Here is a 21,043-nt window from a genome sequence, read left to right as displayed (position 1 = left end):
CTGATCAATCATTACACCAAGATATTGATATTTTGGAACAATTTCAATAACCGAGTTGTGGATGACAACTGGTCTTGGAACATCATTCTGTCTTTTTCTGTGATCAAACACAATTTCCTTTGTTTTCTTTTCATTAAGTTTGAGATAATTACAGTCACACCACTCTACGAAAGAGTCCAGTGTTTTTCGATATGTTGTTTCGTCATTCTTCGTAATCAGTCCAATTATGACCGTGTCATCAGCGTATTTCAGTATGCTTGTGTCCTCACAATCACTTTGACAGTCATTAGTATAAAGTATGAAAAGGATGGGGGACAGGACACAGCCCTGGGGAGAACCGGTACTAATTGACATCGGGCGTGAAAGAACACCGCTAACCGATACTTGTTGGGTTCTGTTAACAAGGAAATCGCGAATCCAGTGAATGAGGGTGGGGTCAACTCGCAGATTCCGAAGTTTTTCGATCAGCTTCCCTGCTACCATGGTATTGAATGCTGATGAGAAATCCACAAATGTAGCACGAGCGTATGTGTCGCGGTTGTCTGTGTGACTTTGAATGGAGTGAACCAATGATAACACCGCGTCATCTACGGATTTATTCTTCTGATATGCAAACTGAAATGTATCCACCTGCTGCTTTAACGGATCAATGAGGCGCTTGGACACAATTCGTATAACAGAACTGTCTAGTGATGGTTGAATAATTATGTCAATTTGTTATAAGTCCTATCAGTTACATGGAGTGCATGTTCCCATGTTTATAAGAATCATACGTGACACATTCAAAGTGGGTTGAAGACAACAAAATAATAAATAAAAGAATAAAGGAGAATAGAACTTAATCTGATTACAGCATCATCTAAATATTGCCAATGTGCACTTAGAAATCTATCAAGATTTATCACAAGGTTATGATTACCACACAAAACCTTCAAGATTTATTATCATGAAATACATACCGATGAACACTTAAAAAAATTTAACATTCCATATCCACATGAAGCTTTCCTTGATATAAATGTCTCTCTGTAGTGTTATTAAAGTGTAGCAAAATTGTAATTACGACATCACAGAATGGAATGCATTGTTTTCACCTTCAATCTTAGGATCTCCTTTCATGTTTCCACTTTACAATCACATTTCACTATAGATATACCGTCCTTATGTTGTCGCCCTTCATCCCAATTTCTCCCTTCTATCCTATCTGTAGATTGTCTTCTTTCCTAAGCCATTGTATTCACATTCCTTGATGATCAGCACAATGCTGTACTTTTTTCTTCTTCTCTGAAACAGTCCAGCTCTTCGCTACTGCATGGCATCAGTCATCTGAAAGAAAAGACAGAAATTAAGAACTTTCGATTAAAATCAAACATCATGATACAAGATACAACTGTCATTTTGAGAAAAAGAAATCAGCCAACTAAACTGTAGTTGAAATTATTTTGCTCTATTTATATTAAACATAAAACAAAACGGTATACAGGATCAAAGAATGTCAAAAAAATACTGCTGTTCGTCTTTGATGCATATTCAAATTGTCTCGCCTTTTACATATTTTAATGATGCAAGATCTTATGTCTAGCACTTAGTAAGTCTCATGTAGAATTTAAATTATTATTCACATGAATAAATCTACATGTCCTTGTAAACAAGGCATTGCTTTGAAAAAGCTGAATATTACTAACTGCATTTGGGAAACAGTCTACGACAATCAAACTTGTTTATTATCAGAGACTTTAACATCTTAATTAGACCTAGACTCTACATTACCATTGTATTCACATCCGTTGGTGATGTACACGACCCTGTACTTTTCCTTTTCTTTTCTGAGACAGTCCAGTTCTTCGCTACTACATGGCACCAGTCATCTGAAAGAAAAGAAAGAAATTAAGAACTTTTGATTAAAATCAAACATCATGGTACAAGATACAACTTTAATTTTGAGAAGAAAAAAAAAATCAGCCAACAAAACTGAAGTTGAAATTATTTTGCTCTATTTATATTAAACATAAAACAAAATGGTAGGCCTATGCAGGATCAAAGAATGTCAAAAAATGCTGCTGTTCGTATTTGATGCATATTCAAATTGTCTCGTCATTTACACATTTTACTGATGCAAGATATTATGTTTAGCACTTAGTAAGTCTCATGTAGAAATTGAATTATCATTCACATGAATATAAATCTACATGTATTTGTAAACACGGCATTGCATTGAAATAGCTGAATATAACTACATGTACCTGCATTTGGGAAACAGTCTATGACAATCAAACCTGTTTCTTATCAGAGACTGTAACATCTTAATTAGACCTAGACTCTACATTATCATTCAGCTTTTAAAGGTATTAACCATTCACCTATAAAACACTGGCATTGTCATGTGCATCATATTTCTTTGATACTGCACATATTTTCATGAAGTCTGTGCAAGAATGCAAATGAAACACGTCTGCTGTTTGGTATTTATGAAAAAAAAAATATCACTAACCCGGAAGTCCTTGGCCTTGGGAATAACACGTGGCGAGTTAGTAGGAATTGACGTTAAAATAGAATAAGAATAGATCTACTAAATAGGCCTTTGCCTCATGAATGTCTGGTCTAATTATAGACTAAGTGAAGTCTAGACCTTTCACTTTTAAGTTACCAGTGGCACACAGAATTTATATTATAGATCTAGACTACATCTAGATCTAGACATCTAATACTATTAGATCTTGGCAACTTTTGTCTTTGTGACACGAAATTAACACGTCACGGATGATATTGCGGCGATATCCAACAGGATGACAGTACCACTATTACTGAATCAGTAAGTTGACATAGATAACTAACATCAACTTGTTAACGTACGTTAGAGATGGCACCATTATACAATAACCGGTGACACTGACACTGACAGAGCTAACGACTACGTTTAGACTAACGTTAAAGAGTTAGACTCGCCATCTCAGTAAGTCGGCCAAAGACAAAGTCAATACAGGGCTAAGTCAGTGTTACTGTTATGTTAGGCCTAACAAACGTTAACGGTTGCTCGGTTAGGTTAGGTTTACCAGGACTCAAGAGTCCTGGTTAAATCAGTCGAGGGACATTTCTTAGAAGTCCTTCGATTCCAAGAATAAAAAGGGTGAAAGAACAAAGGGAAAAAAGGAAAGAAGAAAGGACAAAAGATTATGTATGGCTGCTGTGGAAATCGACAGCGCTACTGTATCACTATCAATCACGCGTAAATATGTAAACGCCATTTGGTTGGGCCGCATTCACAAGTTTTAGGGAAAAAAAGCCCCACCGCTGTGCTTCAAAGGTACTCCACTCGAACTAACGTTAGACATAATATCACATATCTACACACAGTACGGTACTAGGGCTGAATTCACAAGTATACTAACACTGCACTGTACAGGAAAGCCACCTAACCTGTAAACTACTCGTAGTGTTTAGGTACCAGGTAGTATCACTAGACCACATACTGTCATAGATGACATCTACACCAACGCTGCACACTGGCACTGGTCCGACGGTCCCTGACCAGGAAAAATCACTGTTGGACACTGACCAGTAACTTTTTCAGGAATGGACCAGTAAAAATTGGGGGAAAAAATGGGTGGACTCTACCTACTGAGTACTATTACCACTAGACTAGATGTAGATCTAGAGCTAGACTATAGACTCTGTGTTAATTTGACTTGGTCTTAGACTTCAGCTGATCTTAGTTTTAGTAACTGGTATTACAAGTAAAGTCTTAACTTAGACTACATGTAGTTAAACTTGAAAGTTAAAGTCTAACATGTCTAACTTTACTCTTTACTCTTCCTTTGAGTTTTACTTTTAGACTTTTTACTTTTTGTTTAGTTTAGTAGGCCTACTTAGTCAATCTCATGATTTCATTTTCAACTCAAGTCAAGGCATAGCCATGAGCGTCTTCGAGACTTTGACATCTCTTGCATGTCTTGCACACAGACGTTACGACTACAGTACTCAGTAGTCTCAGAAGTAACGACATAAGTTGAAAAGAAACTATAAATAATATGATTTGGGATCTAATTTGAAATTGGATGGCGTTTACAGACTAGGCTTCATAAGCATCACGCGATTGAATACATGGGACTACACTCTACCGCAATTAATGGTTATGGTAGTCCAACTGAAACTGTTATTTTGAGCATGATTTTAATAGGATTATAGCTTACCATTCACTTCACTCGTGGACAGTGGGCTGGCTTAGGTCGTCATTCATCTTTCAGAAGGTTTGGTTCTCACTCTGAGATCTGGATTAGGGCCAAAACCTAATTCTAGGCCAGTAAGTTGAACAAAGCTCAAAATATTGCAACTGCGACGGTTCGTAAAACCCGCATTGCTCTTCACCCTAGCAATTCGGGTTTCACGAACCGGCGTATCTTTCCTGCGTCGGTTCGTGAAACCCCTTTTTCTCAATTTCTCGATATTTCGAGTACCGTCGTTTTTTTCTTTCTTTGATAAAATTAAGACTAATTAATTTTGTGATCTAAAATTTGGGGATTTGGTAGAGTTTTGAAAGCACTTTCATTTGGTACCAATATCTCGATTTTGAAAATTTTGACCAAAATCGAAATAGCGTCAGTTCGTGAAAACACCGACGAATTGATCCATCTTCATAGTGTTGGGGTATTTCCAGTAATATCTTTTTAAGTATTTCTTTCGTTGTTCATGAAAGAGTCTACACTGAAAAAGGTAGTGAAATTCATCACCAATTTTCTCTTCATTACAATGGGTACAAAACCTTTCGTTTCTTGGAATCTGATTGTATCTTCCAGAAACAATTGGCAGTTTATGATTAGCGCAACGGAATTTACATAAAATTTTTGCCTGTGAATCATTAAGGTGTCGAAAATACTTCTCAAAATGAAGATCCTGCTTAAAAATTCGATAATTTAAACATTGAGAATTTTTGTCTACATTACTATGCCACTCTTGTTTATAAATATCATTTAATCTGGTACTAACTAAACTTTTGAAGCCAGCTAAAGTGAGATGTGCTGCTTGGCTGTTCCAAATTGCAGTTAGACCTAAGTTGTTAAATATTTCTTTTATCCTAATTACCCATGTCATCGAATTTTCTTGCCTCGCCGATAAAACATATTGAAAATTATACAAAATATGCGCTATCTTCGACATATTACTGTTAACAAGTTTAAACCAAAACATTAACATCCGAAGGGTCACTGTTTTTTGTAATTTATCTTTACCTATTTCTCCGTAAACCATACAGTTCGGAGTTCGCCTATGTAATCCAAGAAGTTCCTTACAATATCTACAAAAGAAAGTTTCAATTTGGGCGAGGTCTTCAAGACCCCAAATTTCACTGCCGTAAAGCAAAATAGGCAAGATCAAACGTTCAAATAGCTCTAGTTTTACGTCGATTGGAAGGAGGAGAGATAAAATTTTACTTTTCATGGAATACAACGCTCTTTTGGCTTGGGTTACTTGTTTGTTTATAGCTTTCTTAAAATTATTATTATAATTGAACGTCGTTCCTAAGTAAACATAATCATCGCAGACACAAATTTTGTCATCTCCGAAAAGAAAGGTAGGAGCTGTTCTAACTTTTCCACGGGAAAAAATAACTATCTTAGTCTTAGCAGTATTAACGGTCAGATGCCACAATTGGCAATAATCAAATAAAGCATCAAGAGCTAACTGGAGTTCCTCAGCATTTTCAGCCAACACAATCGTATCATCTGCATATAATAATGTGAATAAATCAACAAACATATTCACTTCTTCGGTAGAACACGTTTCATTGATACCTGACGAAAGAAAATCCAGGCCAGGGTATTTATCTGAGACAGAAATGACGAAAAATCGTTTAAATACAACGAAAATAATATTGGTGATAAATTCTCACCTTGTTTTACACCTATGTTACTCTTAAAAAAATCTGATTTAGAATTGTTATAAAAAACGCAGGATTTTGACTTTCTATAGATATCCTTAACGACCCGGAGTAATTTACCATTAATTCCATGGTCAAACAATTTCAACCACAGTGAAGATCTATCAACCAAATCGAATGCTTTTTTGTAATCAACAAAAGCTGTATACACCCTTTTCCTTCTCTGTAAATAAAAATCAAGAATAGCATGTAATGAAAATACATGGTCCATAGTTGAATATCCGCATCTAAAACCAGCTTGTTCCTCTCCTAACAGGCATTGTGATTCTACAAACAAAGTTACTCTATCATTTAATACTGCCGTGAATAGCTTCCCAACACAGCTCAATAATGTAATACCTCTGTAGTTGTCAACACAATCTCGTGAGCACTTCCCTTTATACAGTGGTTTTATCAAACCGTTTACCCAATCTGTTGGGACAATACCACTGTCGAATATAAGATTAAACAATTTGGTTATCAACTTGACCAGATTTTTTGAACTATTCTTCAGAAGTTCATTCAAAATCAAATCAAGGCCTGGTGCCTTGTTATTCTTAAGTCGTTTCATTTGATTGACAACTTCTGATATTTCAATCTCTCTGTCTAATTCTTCATTTGACATATCATTAAGCAGTGCTTCAATACCAGCATCATAAGATCGTACGTTACCACTACCCAAACTTTTAAAATGATCATAAAAATCATGCGATGATAGTTCTTGAGATGTTTCACAGTATCTATTCTTCCTATTAATCAGTTTCCAATAATCTTTCGGATTTGAACTTTTTAAATTCCTTAACGCTGAATTTAATTGCCACGTATGATTTTGCTTCTTTAAACGGATAACATTTTTGTACAGTTTACTTTTACGTTTCATTTCACTCTCACTATGATCAGTTTTAGTTCGACGGAAGACATTTCTTGCTCGTATAAAATCTTTTCTTGCATCAGAACATTCCTTATCAAACCAAGAATTTGCGTGAAATTTGTTTCGGCCTGCCTTGAAATTCTTTGCTTTAGACTCAATAACCATATTACACGCATCTGCAGCATCTAAATAGATATTACGTAGATTACCAGCGATCTTATCAATTTCCCTTTGAGAGATGTTTCCTTTAGCAAGTGTCTCTATGTAATCTATTGATGCAAGTATTTCTGCATCATCAAAATTTTGAACGAATATATTTCTTTTCTTATCCTCCCATTTGATCTTGATTGACTTTTCATCATTACAATTACCTACGTCTGTTCTAAAAACATTATAATTTTCAGTAGATCTTTCTACAGCATGAGCAAATTTATTGACAATTTCGAGTGAAATCGGACAGTGTTTGTCTGATAGAAATTTATCAAAAGTACCGATGGAGAAATTTTCAATTTTTGTGAACACTTCGGGTGATGCCAAAGCATAATCAACAGTACTGGCACTGCCACATGTTAAACGACCAATACCGAAATCATCACCGAATCTGCCATTCACTATATGTATATCCATACTTTTGCAAAGATCTAATAATCTATGACCGTTATTATTAACATGACGATCATTGTTGAACCTTTTAGTACAAATACCAAGCAATTCAAGTTCAGATTGAGAATCAGTTATATTCTCGGATATGAATGAAAAACCAATTTCATTTTGAATCTCATCTTCCACTGTAAGAAAATCACCAAGTATCCCTGTTCTGGCATTGAAGTCTCCTACCAACAAAAACGGGAGATCGTATTTAGCCCGCAGAGTCGTACAATCATTTAAGATTATGTCAAAAATATCGTCAGTATAGTACTTTGACCCTTCATGCGGAATATACACTGAGCCAATCAAAATAGAGAATCCAGAAAAGTCGAGTTTAATCCACAAAATAGAATCAGACTGAGTCTGATTCAAAATTTCATAACAGCCCTTGAATCTCTCAGAAACAATTATTGCTAACCCATGAGTCCCACTGAGGGGGATAGAGACGTTTCTTTTCTGGGCCGTCACATATTGATACCCAGGAAAATACTCAGAATAATTCAAATCGGTTTTAGTTTCACTGAGACAAATGATATCATGCTTTTTGACAAAATCTTGTAGGAAGCCATAATCACATTTCTTAGAAATACCGCAAACATTTAGCCCTGCAATCTTCAGCCTTGAAATCGATGAGCAATGATATATAGCAGAAACTAGACCACGCACCTTAGCGCGCATGCAAACCTCAAATACGCACAGCCTGAGCTCCCAAGTTCATTGACCCATTACAAAAAAGACTAACTAGTAGGTCTCGTCCTACGCGAACGGTGACAAACAGATAATGAGCTATATGACGTAGATCCGTCATTTGCATACCACCAATCACAGTGCGTTGCAAGTTGAGCGTTAAAGAATAATTATACACATTAATGATGCGACTTCAAGAACCTCTTGGGCAACCCTCCTGAGCTTCTAGAAAGTAATGAACCAATAACACCTATTTTTAGTGACCTTCCCATACCAGATGGTCCGTTTACGATGAGTGAGTACACGAAGGCTAAAGCAGAAATGAAGAACAACAAAATCAGTGGGGAGGATGGGGTAGCCCCTGAAGTTCTGAAATATGTTCCTGTGGATGATATTATCTTAGAATTTATCAACCGCTCATATGAGGATGGGGACCATCCGGAACAGTGGTCTACACTTAACATCATATCATCCCAGTACCAAAGTCAGGGGATCTCTCCAAGACTGACAACTACCGTGGGATTTGTCTGAGCTCAGTAGTATCCAAAACATATAACAGAATGATCTTGAACCGTATCAGACCCTACATTGATCCACTGCTTAGGGACTCCCAGAATGGCTTCCGACAGGAACGATCGACTGTAGGACAGATCCTAGCACTTAGAAGAATACTTGAAGGAGTGAGAGATAGGAGCCTCCCTGCAGTGATTACATTTATCGATTTCAAGAAGGCCTTTGACAGCATCCATCGGGGGAAGCTCCTAGAGATTCTCAACGCTTATGGCATTCCTGAGAAACTAGTTCGTGCGATTGATGTCATTTACTCCAAGACGCATGCAAAGGTGTGCTCGCTTGATGGCGAGACAGAGTATTTTGAAATACTGGCTGGGGTACTTCAAGGAGACACATTGGCACCCTTTCTGTTTATCGTAGCCCTTGACTATGCTTTGAGGCTTGCCATCAATGGCAAGGAGGAGGAGCTTGGATTTACATTGGTGCCCCGTCAAAGCCGTCGTGTTCCGCCCGTAATGGTCACTGACCTTGATTTTGCTGACGATGTTGCCTTGCTATCAGATACGACTGAAAAGGCAAGGGAGCTGCTATTTGCAGTGGAAAAGGAGTGCAAGAAGATTGGTCTACGGCTCAATGCTAAGAAGACAAAGGTGATGGCATTTAATATCGACGATACCACTATCACAACCTTAGACGGCGCAGTACTCGATGTGAAGAACGACTTCAAGTATCTGGGCTCCTGGATTGCCTCGACAGAACAAGACATCCGGATCAGATGTGGCCACGCATGGAATGCTTTGCACAGTATGAGGAAAGTGTGGAAATCTCAGCTTAGCGACGACATAAAACGGCGACTTTTTGTCACAACAGTTGAGTCTGTATTACTGTATGGAGCAGAGACGTGGACACTTACAGCCAGACAAGAGAAAGCATTGGACGGAGTGTACACACGCATGCTCAGGATAGCCCTTAATGTGTCATGGAGTGACTACGTTAGAAATGATGACTTGTATGGTACATTGCCAAAGGTGCGTGAGAGAAGGATGCGATTAGCGGGACACTGGGCGCGACACCCTGAGCTATCTGCGAATTCCCTCGTACTCTGGGAACCTACACAGGGAACTGCAAAACGAGGAAGACGTATAAGGCCACTTTAATCAGTGTCCTGAAGAAGGACGCAGGCCTTGATAGCATTAATGACCTATACGGACAGTCATGTTAGATAGAGAGGTTTGGAGGCGCAACTTTGTTTATGGAACCCGAGTTGGCATCAGCTGAAGTTAAGCAAATACATGCCCTCGAAATAGTAGTAGTAGTAGTAGTAATGATGCGATCACAAGCTGCAAATGCTACGTTGAGCTATAATGAAATCTATAAAATAGAAATAAAGACGCGCGCACCTATTGTCACGTCACGAATTTGCATACGCGGTACGCGTTGAGCCAACCCGGTGCGACCTCGTAAGGCCAATGACATTTAAATAGCCAATCAGCGTAGCGTATTCAAGTGAGAAGCACGCAGGGACGCGTAATTGCTTTCGTGTATGAACATATTGGTGGGTACGCTATTTACCGGGTCTAAACTGACATGGTTTATGAATATTGAAAAGGTACCGATGGCGAAGTTTCACGGAATTCCTCCAAACTCCGTATGAATACACGTGGTATTTGCCGCAACTTGCTAGGCAGGTGTATTGTACAAATACAACAGGTATGGCAGTAAAATAACCCTCCCAAAATGGCCTTCAGGTTCACACTTGGCACACCGCGCCGTCAATGTAAAATTGCGTGTTGTCGTAGACAGGCGCGCCGGAAGCAGTTTTGGATTGGGGGGGGGGGGGGGGGGGGGGGCAAATATTGGAAGGGGCTCACGATAGACCATACATATGTTACACAATATGCACATACACACACATACACACACACACACACACACACATATATATATATATATATATGTATATATATACACATATATATATATGTATATATATATATATATATATATACATATATATATATATATATATAATATCCATATATTTATCAAAATTAAACACACTATGTTTGTTTATATCAAATGAAGGAAATAACACTAGTGTGATCACACTTCGAGCAGTACCGCAGTAATTCAAGTTCAAGATTCACCTGAAGCACGTTTTTTGTTAAAACTTCTGTGTATTTTAATTAAAGCACAAACAATAAATCATGAACAAAGATGAAACGAAACATGAAGACGACCAGTCTTTGTGACGGACACCTGTCACCAGAACAAAATAACATTTTTGTTGTGTATTACGTATTCCTGTTTTAAGCTGTTTATAGAGAAGAGAGAATACGTTTTAACAACGAAAGAAGTCTTGACAAAATATATCAACAAATGAAGAGTTTAAAAGTAAAAAAGAAAAAAAATAAATATAAGGTGCACTACTGCATTATATATAGACGTCAATGTTCAAGTCCCCTTGATGGTGTTATTTCACAAGTCACCACACAAAACTTAGAGTTAGCTTTCGTTTCGTAGACAGTAAGTCAGCAAAATACTATAATTCTGTACCTACGAAAGAAACAGTGAAATATTTGTTTATAACATTTATCAAATACACTAAATATTATGTTTTACTGTAGTGTAACTCACACTAATCTTGCTGCTTTTTCTTGCAAGTTCGAGTAACATTGAACATGACAAACCTTGATAATTCTCTACATGACTTGTAGCCGAGGTTCATGTCGATTTTTCATTACATTACAATAAATTCAATTGAATTCAGTGGACACCCACGGGATCCCTGTCTGCAACATCTGACAAATAGACTCGTAGTTTCATCACGAGTGTCTGACTTATATTGATTTTGTAGCTTCTGGTTCATAGGTTAAAGGTGCATGGTCCCCGTGTTTTAGTCAAATGCGTACGCGGGCGCACGGCGCAAGTTTCCTATAGAGACCTACGCTATCGACTTCTTTTGGCGCTTACGCTTTGGCCCACTTTCCCGAGTCCGAAGAAGTCCGATTCACTGTAGTCAGTGGTCCGATCACAGTTCGGCTCATGATTCGGCTGAGGGGGATGACAGCTTTAGCAAACTTCTTTTGTGATGTCATAATAACAAGCACAAATGCACGCACCCTGGCATTACTACAGACTGTGCGATGCGCAGAGAAGACAACAAAGGCAACGTTACTTAGCAACACCTACGCACTTTACTCTTGATGACAGCTCTACTTCGGTAATCTTCGGCAGTATCATCAACAGCGCCATCTACACTACCGGGACTATGCCCCTTTAAGGTACAATTAAAACATCTGGTATTTTAGCAATAGTTCAACAATGAGAAACCAAAGATATGCCCTTTAACTATTTTTTTTAAACTGAAAATCGGACACCAACATGACTGTTAACTTGCCTTATTCTGGTTAAAGGCGCGTTTACACCGCATCCGGCACGGCATCACAGAGCGACATATTTTACGCGATATCTGGGCGGTCATTGGTCAACGCGTTGAACATTGAGCAGCGCTCTGACCAATCATAGACTAGAAACCGCGTAAATGCCGGGCCGGATTCGGTGTAAATGCGCCTTAAGGAGCCTAGCTGTCTCGTTATCTGAACAAATGAATGACGTTTGCAATAACAATACCTTGAATACTTAAAGTAATGCATAGCAAAGCAGATGCCACATAAAAAAAAAATTAAATCAATCTAACTGAGCTGTTATTAGTTTCAGGAATTGTGTGCATATCTTACGAAATGTTGGCATGTCCAGTTTCCTGAAAATATTGTGAATACCACTAATTATGCATAACTGAGCAACATCATTGATGGCATTGACTTCTTACGCTTTCTGTGTAAGATATCATTGAAAGTTAATGCTGTAGGGGAAAAAAGATTTAACGATATCTGTTCATGTCCACCGCAAATCTTCCAAATTCTAATGTTTATATTATTTGTCAAATCACTTGATCTCCTAAGACAAGATGGAGTACTTGCAGAATAAAACAAAGGTCTTTGAACAAGCCTCAAATACTGTGAACAAATTATTGATAATTTGACCAAGTCTGGTTAGATATGTGGGAAAATTTAGAATAAAAAATCAAAACGAATCATCGTGTAATTCGTAATAACAGAAACTGTCAGAAAGGCATGTTTATGGCACAGCGATGATTGTTTTGCTTAGTTTACATTTTTTGTTTTGTTTGGGGGCCGCAAAATATCAAGCACGTTTTAATTTGGTGATCTTAAGATACATGTATTCAGCACGTTTTAGATGAACTGATTCCATACTACGCTTCCGTGGAAATGCAGTAATGCTGTCAGCATAAAATCAGCAAGGACCAACACTCTTGTAAAATTTTCTACCTTGACTAGTAGTGGTCAAGGTTACCCTTTAAATTCCCGGTATTTCTTTCATAAATGTTAGGCTTTTGTTGTACATGTATTTGTTTAATTATGCATTCATCGTTACAATTACCTTCTTAATTATAATTTTCCTGCACTGATACACAGTATTCGTGTTTTTCTTTTAGAGTTTGTCATTCCACACTTGAACACTGACATTATCAGAGCATTTAGACTTTCCTCAAGGGAGCAAACGCGTTTCTTCGTTTCGTGTCGCCGCGTGAAATGAACTCATTGACCAGATCTACCATGTCAATCAAGTATACTCTCTCTCTGTACATAGTTAGAATCAGGAGTGAATTCAGTCTAGACTGCGACATTGTTCCTCTCAGATAAGACTTGAGGCGTCTGAGCGTACTGAAAGAGCGTTCTGCCGTGGCTGTTGTGGCTGGATGCACGATGTAGAGCCTGCAGAGTTTAACAACCTCTGGGATCATGCTCTTCATATCTGTCTCTGAGATGGAGTCAATGATGTGCTTCACTGTTACCCTATGGCAAGCTACAGTAGAGCTGCCGGTGATGTCCCTAAGATTCTCAAGAACACGAAGCTGAGCTTCAAGTCGAGATTCATTCAGATCGTCTCCAAAGTGCTTCACTACACATTCGAGCGACTTGGTTGGGACCTCCCTATCTGACCATGCGGATAGTAGAAGATCTTCTACTGCACTCAAGACAGATATTGCCTTTGAGGAGACTCGATCTTGCATCCCCGAAATCACGTTGTCCAGTGCATCAAACCAAACTGATTTGTACATGTCTTTGGGCGTCTCGAAAACATGTGGATCACTGTCCTGAAGGCGCCGTGGTGCTCTAGATTGCCTTGGTTGTGTAGGTTCTTCTTGGTCGTGTTTTTGTGCATAGTCAAGTGAATGCTGCCAAACTTCATCGAAGCATTCATCGTTACGCATGTTCTGAAGCTGTCCAAGAGCTACTTGTGTAAGCTTAACCCCCTGTCCTGCTGATACATGGGGTGACTGAAGTGCTTCGCTGAGCCTGTCGCTTACTTCGAACGCGGTGACACTCATGAAGAGACAAATGGTGAAGTCAAAGCTGCTCGCAGCCTGCAAGAATCCACTTGCTCTTGATTGTGAATCTCTGTCTGTGACGGTGTCTTCTATTGTGACCAAGGCTTCCTTCACTACTTGCAGTTGCTCCTTGATGTTGTTCAGAGCCTTCTGTTTCACAGTGAAACGAGTGGGACAGAGAGGCCTGATATGAGCCTGTGGACAGCCGAGTGCTTCTGCTACAGTCTTGACGATGGCAACTCTCTTTGGCGAATCTCGCAAGAAACTTATCAGATCTGTCACTGTTGTGAGGAAGTTTCTCAGCTTGGGAACATGTTTCACCATGTCTTGTACAGCAAGATTGATTGAATGCATGTAGCAGTGTGTTGTCACGATTCTTGGTTCTTCTTCCTGTAACCTAACTGCAACACCGCTATGTTTGCCTTGAAATGAAGCGGCTCCGTCAAAACATGCTGCGCGACAAAGGCTGAGGGGAAGATTGTACCTGATCAGAGCATCTTTCATTGTCTTGAAGATCGATTCGGCATCGCATTTGTCTAGAGAGTATAGTCCTAAGACGTTTTCCTCAAGTACCAAGTTTTCCGTTGCTGTTCGAACACAGATGCAGAGCTGCTCTATCCTTGAGACATCAGCCGTTTCATCTGCCAGTATGGCAAATGGCTTTCCACCCATTTTTGCAGCTAGCTGACGCATCACTGTTGAAGACATCAAGTTGATAATTTCTCCCTGAATTTGATGCGATGTCCAAGAAGTCTTCCTGGTAAGCCATCTGTCCAAGCCTTTGATTTCTTCACTACGAAGTTGAAGTAATGTCATGAAATTACTGTTCTGATCCGTATGTCCTCTGATAGCTAGTCCTTGCTTCGCCAGATACTTTAGTGTAGTTATTATTATCAGTAGATACTGTGTGTTTTGTTTACTTTCTTCTTGCGCTCTTGTGTCTAGTCTTTGAGCAACATTCTCACCCTGCCAGAGTTTGCTCATCTTGTAGCTCAGCAGTCGATGACTTTCACTCTTCTCGTGTTTCAAGAATTTCGGGGAAGCATTTTTCCAATTTGTGAAACCGGTTTTGCTGAAGCTTTCTTCACATTTACCAGAGCTGGGAACATTTCGCAGTTTAGCTTGTCGGCAAGTGTGGCAAAATGCAGCACCGTTTCCGTTATTAGCTTCTCCGTCCCATTCAAGCCACGGAAAAGTCTCGTACCATTCTCCTCGAAATCTGCGACCATGTTGATCCTTCTTGAATTGACATAGTGGCTGATTCGGTCGAGACCGGAGATTTTCTTTTTGAAGCGGCTGAGTCTGAGGCTGGGGCTGAGGCTGGGGCTGGGGTTGGGGCTGGGGCTGGGGCTGGGGCTGGGGCTGGGGCTGGGGCTGGGGCTGGGGCTGGGGCTGGGGCTGGGGCTGGGGCTGTGGCTGTGGCTGAGGCTGGGGCTGGAGCTGGGGCTGAGGCTGAGTCTGAGGCTGGGGCTGGGGCTGGGGCTGGAGCTGAGGCTGGGGCTGGGGCAGTCTCTCTACGTTACCAGACTGTGCGACTTGGCCAAGTTCGACTTCGTTTGACTCCGAATCAGAACTGCCGATATCCATTGGTAATTCAGCCTCGAGATCCAGGTCGACTGTCTCTGCGCTTGCTCCGCTTTGTTTGTCAACATCTTGCTTTGAAGTTGTTGCCTTTGGGTCTTTTGGTGCCGCAGACTGCACCTTAAACATTGTTAACAGAGAGTGGCATCCAGCTGCACTCTTTTCTAAGGCTCTTTGTCTTTGGGCCCTCCGGATTTCTGACCCTGATCGAGATCTCTTCATGTTTGACGTCTCTGCTTCTGTTGATTGAAGGTAATAACATGTAAAGATTATCATGTACAGGGACAGGGTGACCCAGAAAAAACGGAAGAGTAAGTTTTTAGGACTTTGCTAAGATAAATTGTGATGGTGCATTCGTGCTTTAGTTTCTAGAAATGACACCAAAATCAGAAAATTTGGTTGAAAACTTTTATTGACCTCTCCATTTTTCACATACCACAATACTCAGGTATGCTAATACTTACTCTATTCATGGACGGCCGAACAAGCCATTCTCCGTCCCTCTGAACTTTGAAAATACGAGCTAATCGCGAAAATGACTATTAAAACTAAATCGCTAATAAAATAAAAAGTTTTAAACCAAAGTATATAATTTTAGTGATGTTTAAAGAAGAAAATATGTTCCATCCAACAAATAAAATACTATCACATTTTATACCAGCATAGACTTAAAAACTATATACTGTTCCTCTCTTTGTTGGCCACATTTTATAGGAACTAGTTGAACATGATTATTCTATATGAATAGATTATAGACCTATGATCTATATTCTATGGAGTGTTAAATCATGTTAACATTGATAACGGATTTCAATCATTTTTGAATAAACAGCTCTACATATAGATGCGTCATAATCCAACACAATGTTCAAGTCATATTGGCAATGGAGGAAAGTTCATCAAGTTTTCACACTTCTACATAACGATTTATTTTATCTTATTTCAACTTACTTAGGCCCCCTAGTTGTATAAACTTGAACTTCACACACATACACACACACACATTTGGGGTTTTTTTTTTGTTTTTTTTTTTGTTTTTTTGTTTTTTTTTTTTGGGGGGGAGTAAAACAAGCAAATCATTGTTTGCAAATAAAGCTTATCATATGATTTGATCAACAAAACTACACCAGATAGACCGCGGGGCTGATAGACCGGGGCCCGGGGGCTGATAGAGTTAGACAGCGGCGATAGGTGCGGTCTATCGGCCCAGCTGACCATCGGGATTCGGGAATCCCCCAATTAATCATAACAACATAACATGAAAACAATGCATAAAATGATTAGTAAGTTCCTGCTTTATATCTTTATTCCATTCCTGAATTCTAAGAAAACAAAGTAAAGCAAAGTTAACGAAAACTTACTCGACTCTTGATGTCATGCAATGTTGCAGATGAAGTTTAAGTCATCATTTTGTTGCTCCAGGTGCAAGACAGCATAACGCCTCAATTTCCAAGCAAAACAGTAGTATGCCTATGTGAAATCTCATAGCGCGTGGTCAAGAAATGTTCATCCCTGTCATACTGTAATGCTTTTATTGTTTTGCGTCCATATTACTTTGACACATTTATGTGCCAAAACTGCCAAAATCAAGCAAGGTATTCTAAACAAGGTATTTGCAATCGATAGGCTCTCTAGTTCATTCGTATTCGATGGTCAGGCGAAGGTGAATATCAAAATGTGATAGACTGATAGAAATGCAGTAGCACGTAGTACCATGTACCATTCGCTCAGGATTCGATTTGTTAAGGTTTTTTTACTTTCCTTAATTTTTCTTTTTGAGCTACGCCTCCTCACACCTTAAGCCCTTAATCCTTCCTTCCTTCCTTTCTTTCTTACTTTCCTTATAATGTTCGTTCTTTATTATCATTTTTTTCCTTTCGTTCTTTAATTGAAATTCATTCTTTCTTTCTGTCTTTCTTCCTTTTTTTCTTCCTTTCTATCTTTTCTTCTCTCTTTTTTCGTTCTCTTTTGCTTTCATTCACTCATTCTCTTCTTTTTTTTTCTTTTTTTTTTCTTTTTTTTTTTGGGGGGGGGAGGGGCTGCGTTTTGACCCTACCTTTTGCGTAAAGGGAAGAGGCATCCCATTTGTTTTGTGTTTTATAAGCTGGAGAATGACGACTGACGAGTGTAGTGATATGGATTTTAGAAGGGGGGGGGGGGGTGGTGGCACAATTTTTTGTACTTTCCCAGCCTCTGGATTTACCCCAAGTCGAAACTCGCAGAAAAAAAAACAAAACAGATGAGCGGGGATGGGGGGTTACAAATATTTTCTGGGAGCGCTACCTACGCCAGGTGTCACGTTAGTAACAACTAGCGAAGGAAGCGGGACGTATGGAAGATTCCTTTTTTCTCAAGAGGTGGGGGGAGGGGAGGGCACACGTATAAAAATTACAAAACAAAGAAGAATTTTTAAAAAGTTGCTTCAAAAGGCGGGTTGGCATGGGCCAGTTGTGCCCGCCTCTAAATCTGACAGTGCTTAAAGCTGACATTTTGATATTTACACGATTTTCCATAGCCAAAGACCTCTAAAAACTGCAACGGTTACCGTTGAATGCGGTTGAGATAATCTGCTCACACGCAACGAAAAAATGAATGTCTAAACATTTATGAGAGTTAGAATTACTAGTCTTAACTAATAAATTTCCCTATTTGTATTTGATTTATGTATTTTTTAAAATTAATTAATTCATTTATTTATTTTCATTATTATTTATTTATTTATTCATTTTTTTTTTGGGGGGGGGGGCTTTTTGGGGGGGCAAAAATGCGTTTTGCCCCCCCCCCCCCCCCCCCCCCCCCCCAACTTCCGGCGCCTGTGGTCGTAGAGCTGATTGCGTTTCAGTGATAAAAGACACCTAATTTTCAACTCGAAAGGTACCGATGTAAAATTTTCACAAAACTCTACAAATGTGGTATGTAGATCGAGCAAGCCTGAAATTTAGATTGTCATAAAAAACAGGATCATTCAAATTTTAAGCAAAAAGACATATTTTGGGAGGTATGAGTTAATAAAGTCGAGAGTCCGTGTAAATGTCCTACACCTGATTGTGCGCTGTGCGCGGTGCATTTAAAAACCGCGTTTCCTATGGAGGATGTCACCGCACTTTTTGTAAAGCTTACCTGCCAAAATGTCAAAATCCTTCATAGATTACCCAAATATTCTCGGATCACTACCAAAAGTTAATCGTTACTTGTGTCATTCTAAATCTTTCCTGCAAGTTTCATCCTAATCCGTTAACTACTTTTTGAATTATTTTGCACAAGGACAAACGAACTAACAAACTAACGAACAAACAACCCTCCTGTAACGAAAACATAACCTCCCCCTTTACTTGGCGGAGGTAATAAAATGGCCGCCGTTTTGCACCATGGGGGCTCCATGGGGAGTTCCATGTCGTGCTACACCGGTTTTCGTGCGGAATCTCCAGAGTACGCCCTCTAGCGTAGCTTCTATACTCTTTGGTACGTACACACTAGATGGCGTTAATGGCTGAGATGGCCAGCCATAGTTTCAGTGGTGCAAATACGTACGTAGGTACAGGTACACACAGCTTGAATGCAGTACACGCGCACGGTCAATCTTTGGCATCAGTTTTGTCGTCGAAGGGAAGTCACATTTCGCCAGCAATAAGAATTAGAATCTGGGTATCCTATCACCAGAATTCATCTTTTCTTGCAACTGCTGTCCAAGAGGAGCTTTATTTGGAAGGAAATGACGTGGCATTATCGCTTAAAGTTGATCTCGACTATCAATTGGCTGCAAAAGTGCGCACAAACCAAAAATCGCTAGCGACGTAATGTTTAATAGTCCCACCTACCTGAAGTAAAGTTTGTGAGTAAATTTTCATTGTATTGTAGGCAATCGGCAATAATAGCCAGCAATAGTTGTGTGCTAAATTGACGAACGGTTAGATATAGAATCTAGATATGAATGTGTTATATAACTAAATGTAATTTCTTCTTTTTTTTTTATTTCAGCGGGAGGGACATGGAAGTCCTAGCCCCTATAGAGTCTAGTATTTATCATCATTTTCATTATTAGGTAGGGTTCAAGAAAATAACCAGAATATAGCAGAAAATCTTCGGTTTTCATGGACATGGTAACCTCAGTCCTGCCAAGTTCAAGCGCAGCGTTGATTTTACTGATTAGGTCCCACTGTGTACTGACTATAGTGACTGTACTGAACACAGTCGGCATTATCACTCCATTCATTTTGTCATAACTAAACTGGTAAACTTAGCTGCTTTCAACCTCCATAGACTTTGCACATAGTGAAGACGCACACGAAAACGATTTAGCCACACACTGCGCAGTCCTGGCATTTCTTGTTTGTTTTTTTTTTGTTTTTTTTTCTTGTTTTTTCTTGTTTTATTGCACTTTTAGCAATTTCATGCATGGGATGGTAAATTGGTAGGTTGAGGAATTAAAACCTGATGTTTGAAGTGTAAGCGGGGAGACGTAGACTGCATTAGATTAGCCATTGGGATCTACCGTACTCGTGTAGGGGACGTACCAATCCTTGGCTGGCTTTGTATAATTTGGAGATGTGGATATAAAATTTACATGTATCATGACATTGATAAATACGCCTGATACTTTCGGGTTGTCCGTCCCAGCATCCGTCCTTGATCCGTCCGTCCGTAATGAATTTTGTGGACTGCGTAACTAAAATACTGCTTAAGGTATCCTAATGAGACTTGGTATGCTTATATGCATGAGTGGGCGAAGTTGTGCTGACCAACTTTTAGGGGCACATCCTCAAGGTCAAAGGTCAAGGTCAAATGCTCAAAATTTCACTATTTTCCCCATATGTAGATGCAATATGCCAGGAGGTTTTTTTTTTTTTTTTCTGGAAACTTGGTGTATACATGTAATACCAAATAAAGATTCTCCAGAGAGAGTTCCAAGTCATGAGTTCAAAGGTCAGAGGTCAAGTGAAAATGTTAGAATTTCACTTTTTTTCCATATCTTACAAATGGTTCAAGTTCATGGAACTTACGAGTCTTAGTATATCCTTATATGCATGTACTGACTAGCAGTGATTATCTAGGGAATATGGGGGTCATGGGTCGAAGGTCATGGATCAATCTAGATTGAGGTCCAATTCTCATGATTTCAATTTTCCTTCATTTAATGCAATACTAGACGGATTTTTCCTGAAACTGGATACATACATACCATAACCCAATAGAGATTCTCTTGGAAGTTTCTTGCCCAAAGGTCGAAGGTCAAGTGAAAATGCTAAATTTCATTTCTTGGTCCATATCTCGAAAGTGACTCAAGATATCATCATGAAACTTCGTACATCATAATATCTGTTCTACCTGACAGTGATTCTCTTCAAGGGAATTTTAGGGTCATAGGGTCAAAGTTCCAGGGTCAAGGCAAGTTATATTGCAAAAATGTTACTATTTG

General features: G+C 39.2%; 1 protein-coding gene across 1 annotated transcript; it reads right to left on the bottom strand.

The window, feature by feature from the left end:
* Positions 1–13,191: 13,191 nt before the first annotated feature.
* LOC139713816 (zinc finger MYM-type protein 1-like) lies at positions 13,192–15,756 on the bottom strand. The gene is made up of 2 exons (XM_071625522.1): positions 15,565–15,756; positions 13,192–15,402 (listed from the first exon to the last, which is right to left on the bottom strand). The coding sequence occupies exons 1-2, from the start codon at positions 15,754–15,756 to the stop codon at positions 13,192–13,194; spliced, it is 2,403 nt and encodes an 800-aa protein (XP_071481623.1).
* Between the last annotated feature and the right edge of the window lie 5,287 nt (positions 15,757–21,043).

The sequence above is a fragment of the Diadema antillarum genome, unplaced genomic scaffold, assembly GCF_040938485.1.
Source record: "Diadema antillarum isolate AM-2024a unplaced genomic scaffold, OU_Dant_1.0 seq00002072_RagTag, whole genome shotgun sequence".
Classification (NCBI taxonomy): Eukaryota; Metazoa; Echinodermata; class Echinoidea; order Diadematoida; family Diadematidae; genus Diadema; species Diadema antillarum.
This window is presented reverse-complemented; position numbering and strand designations above follow the sequence as displayed.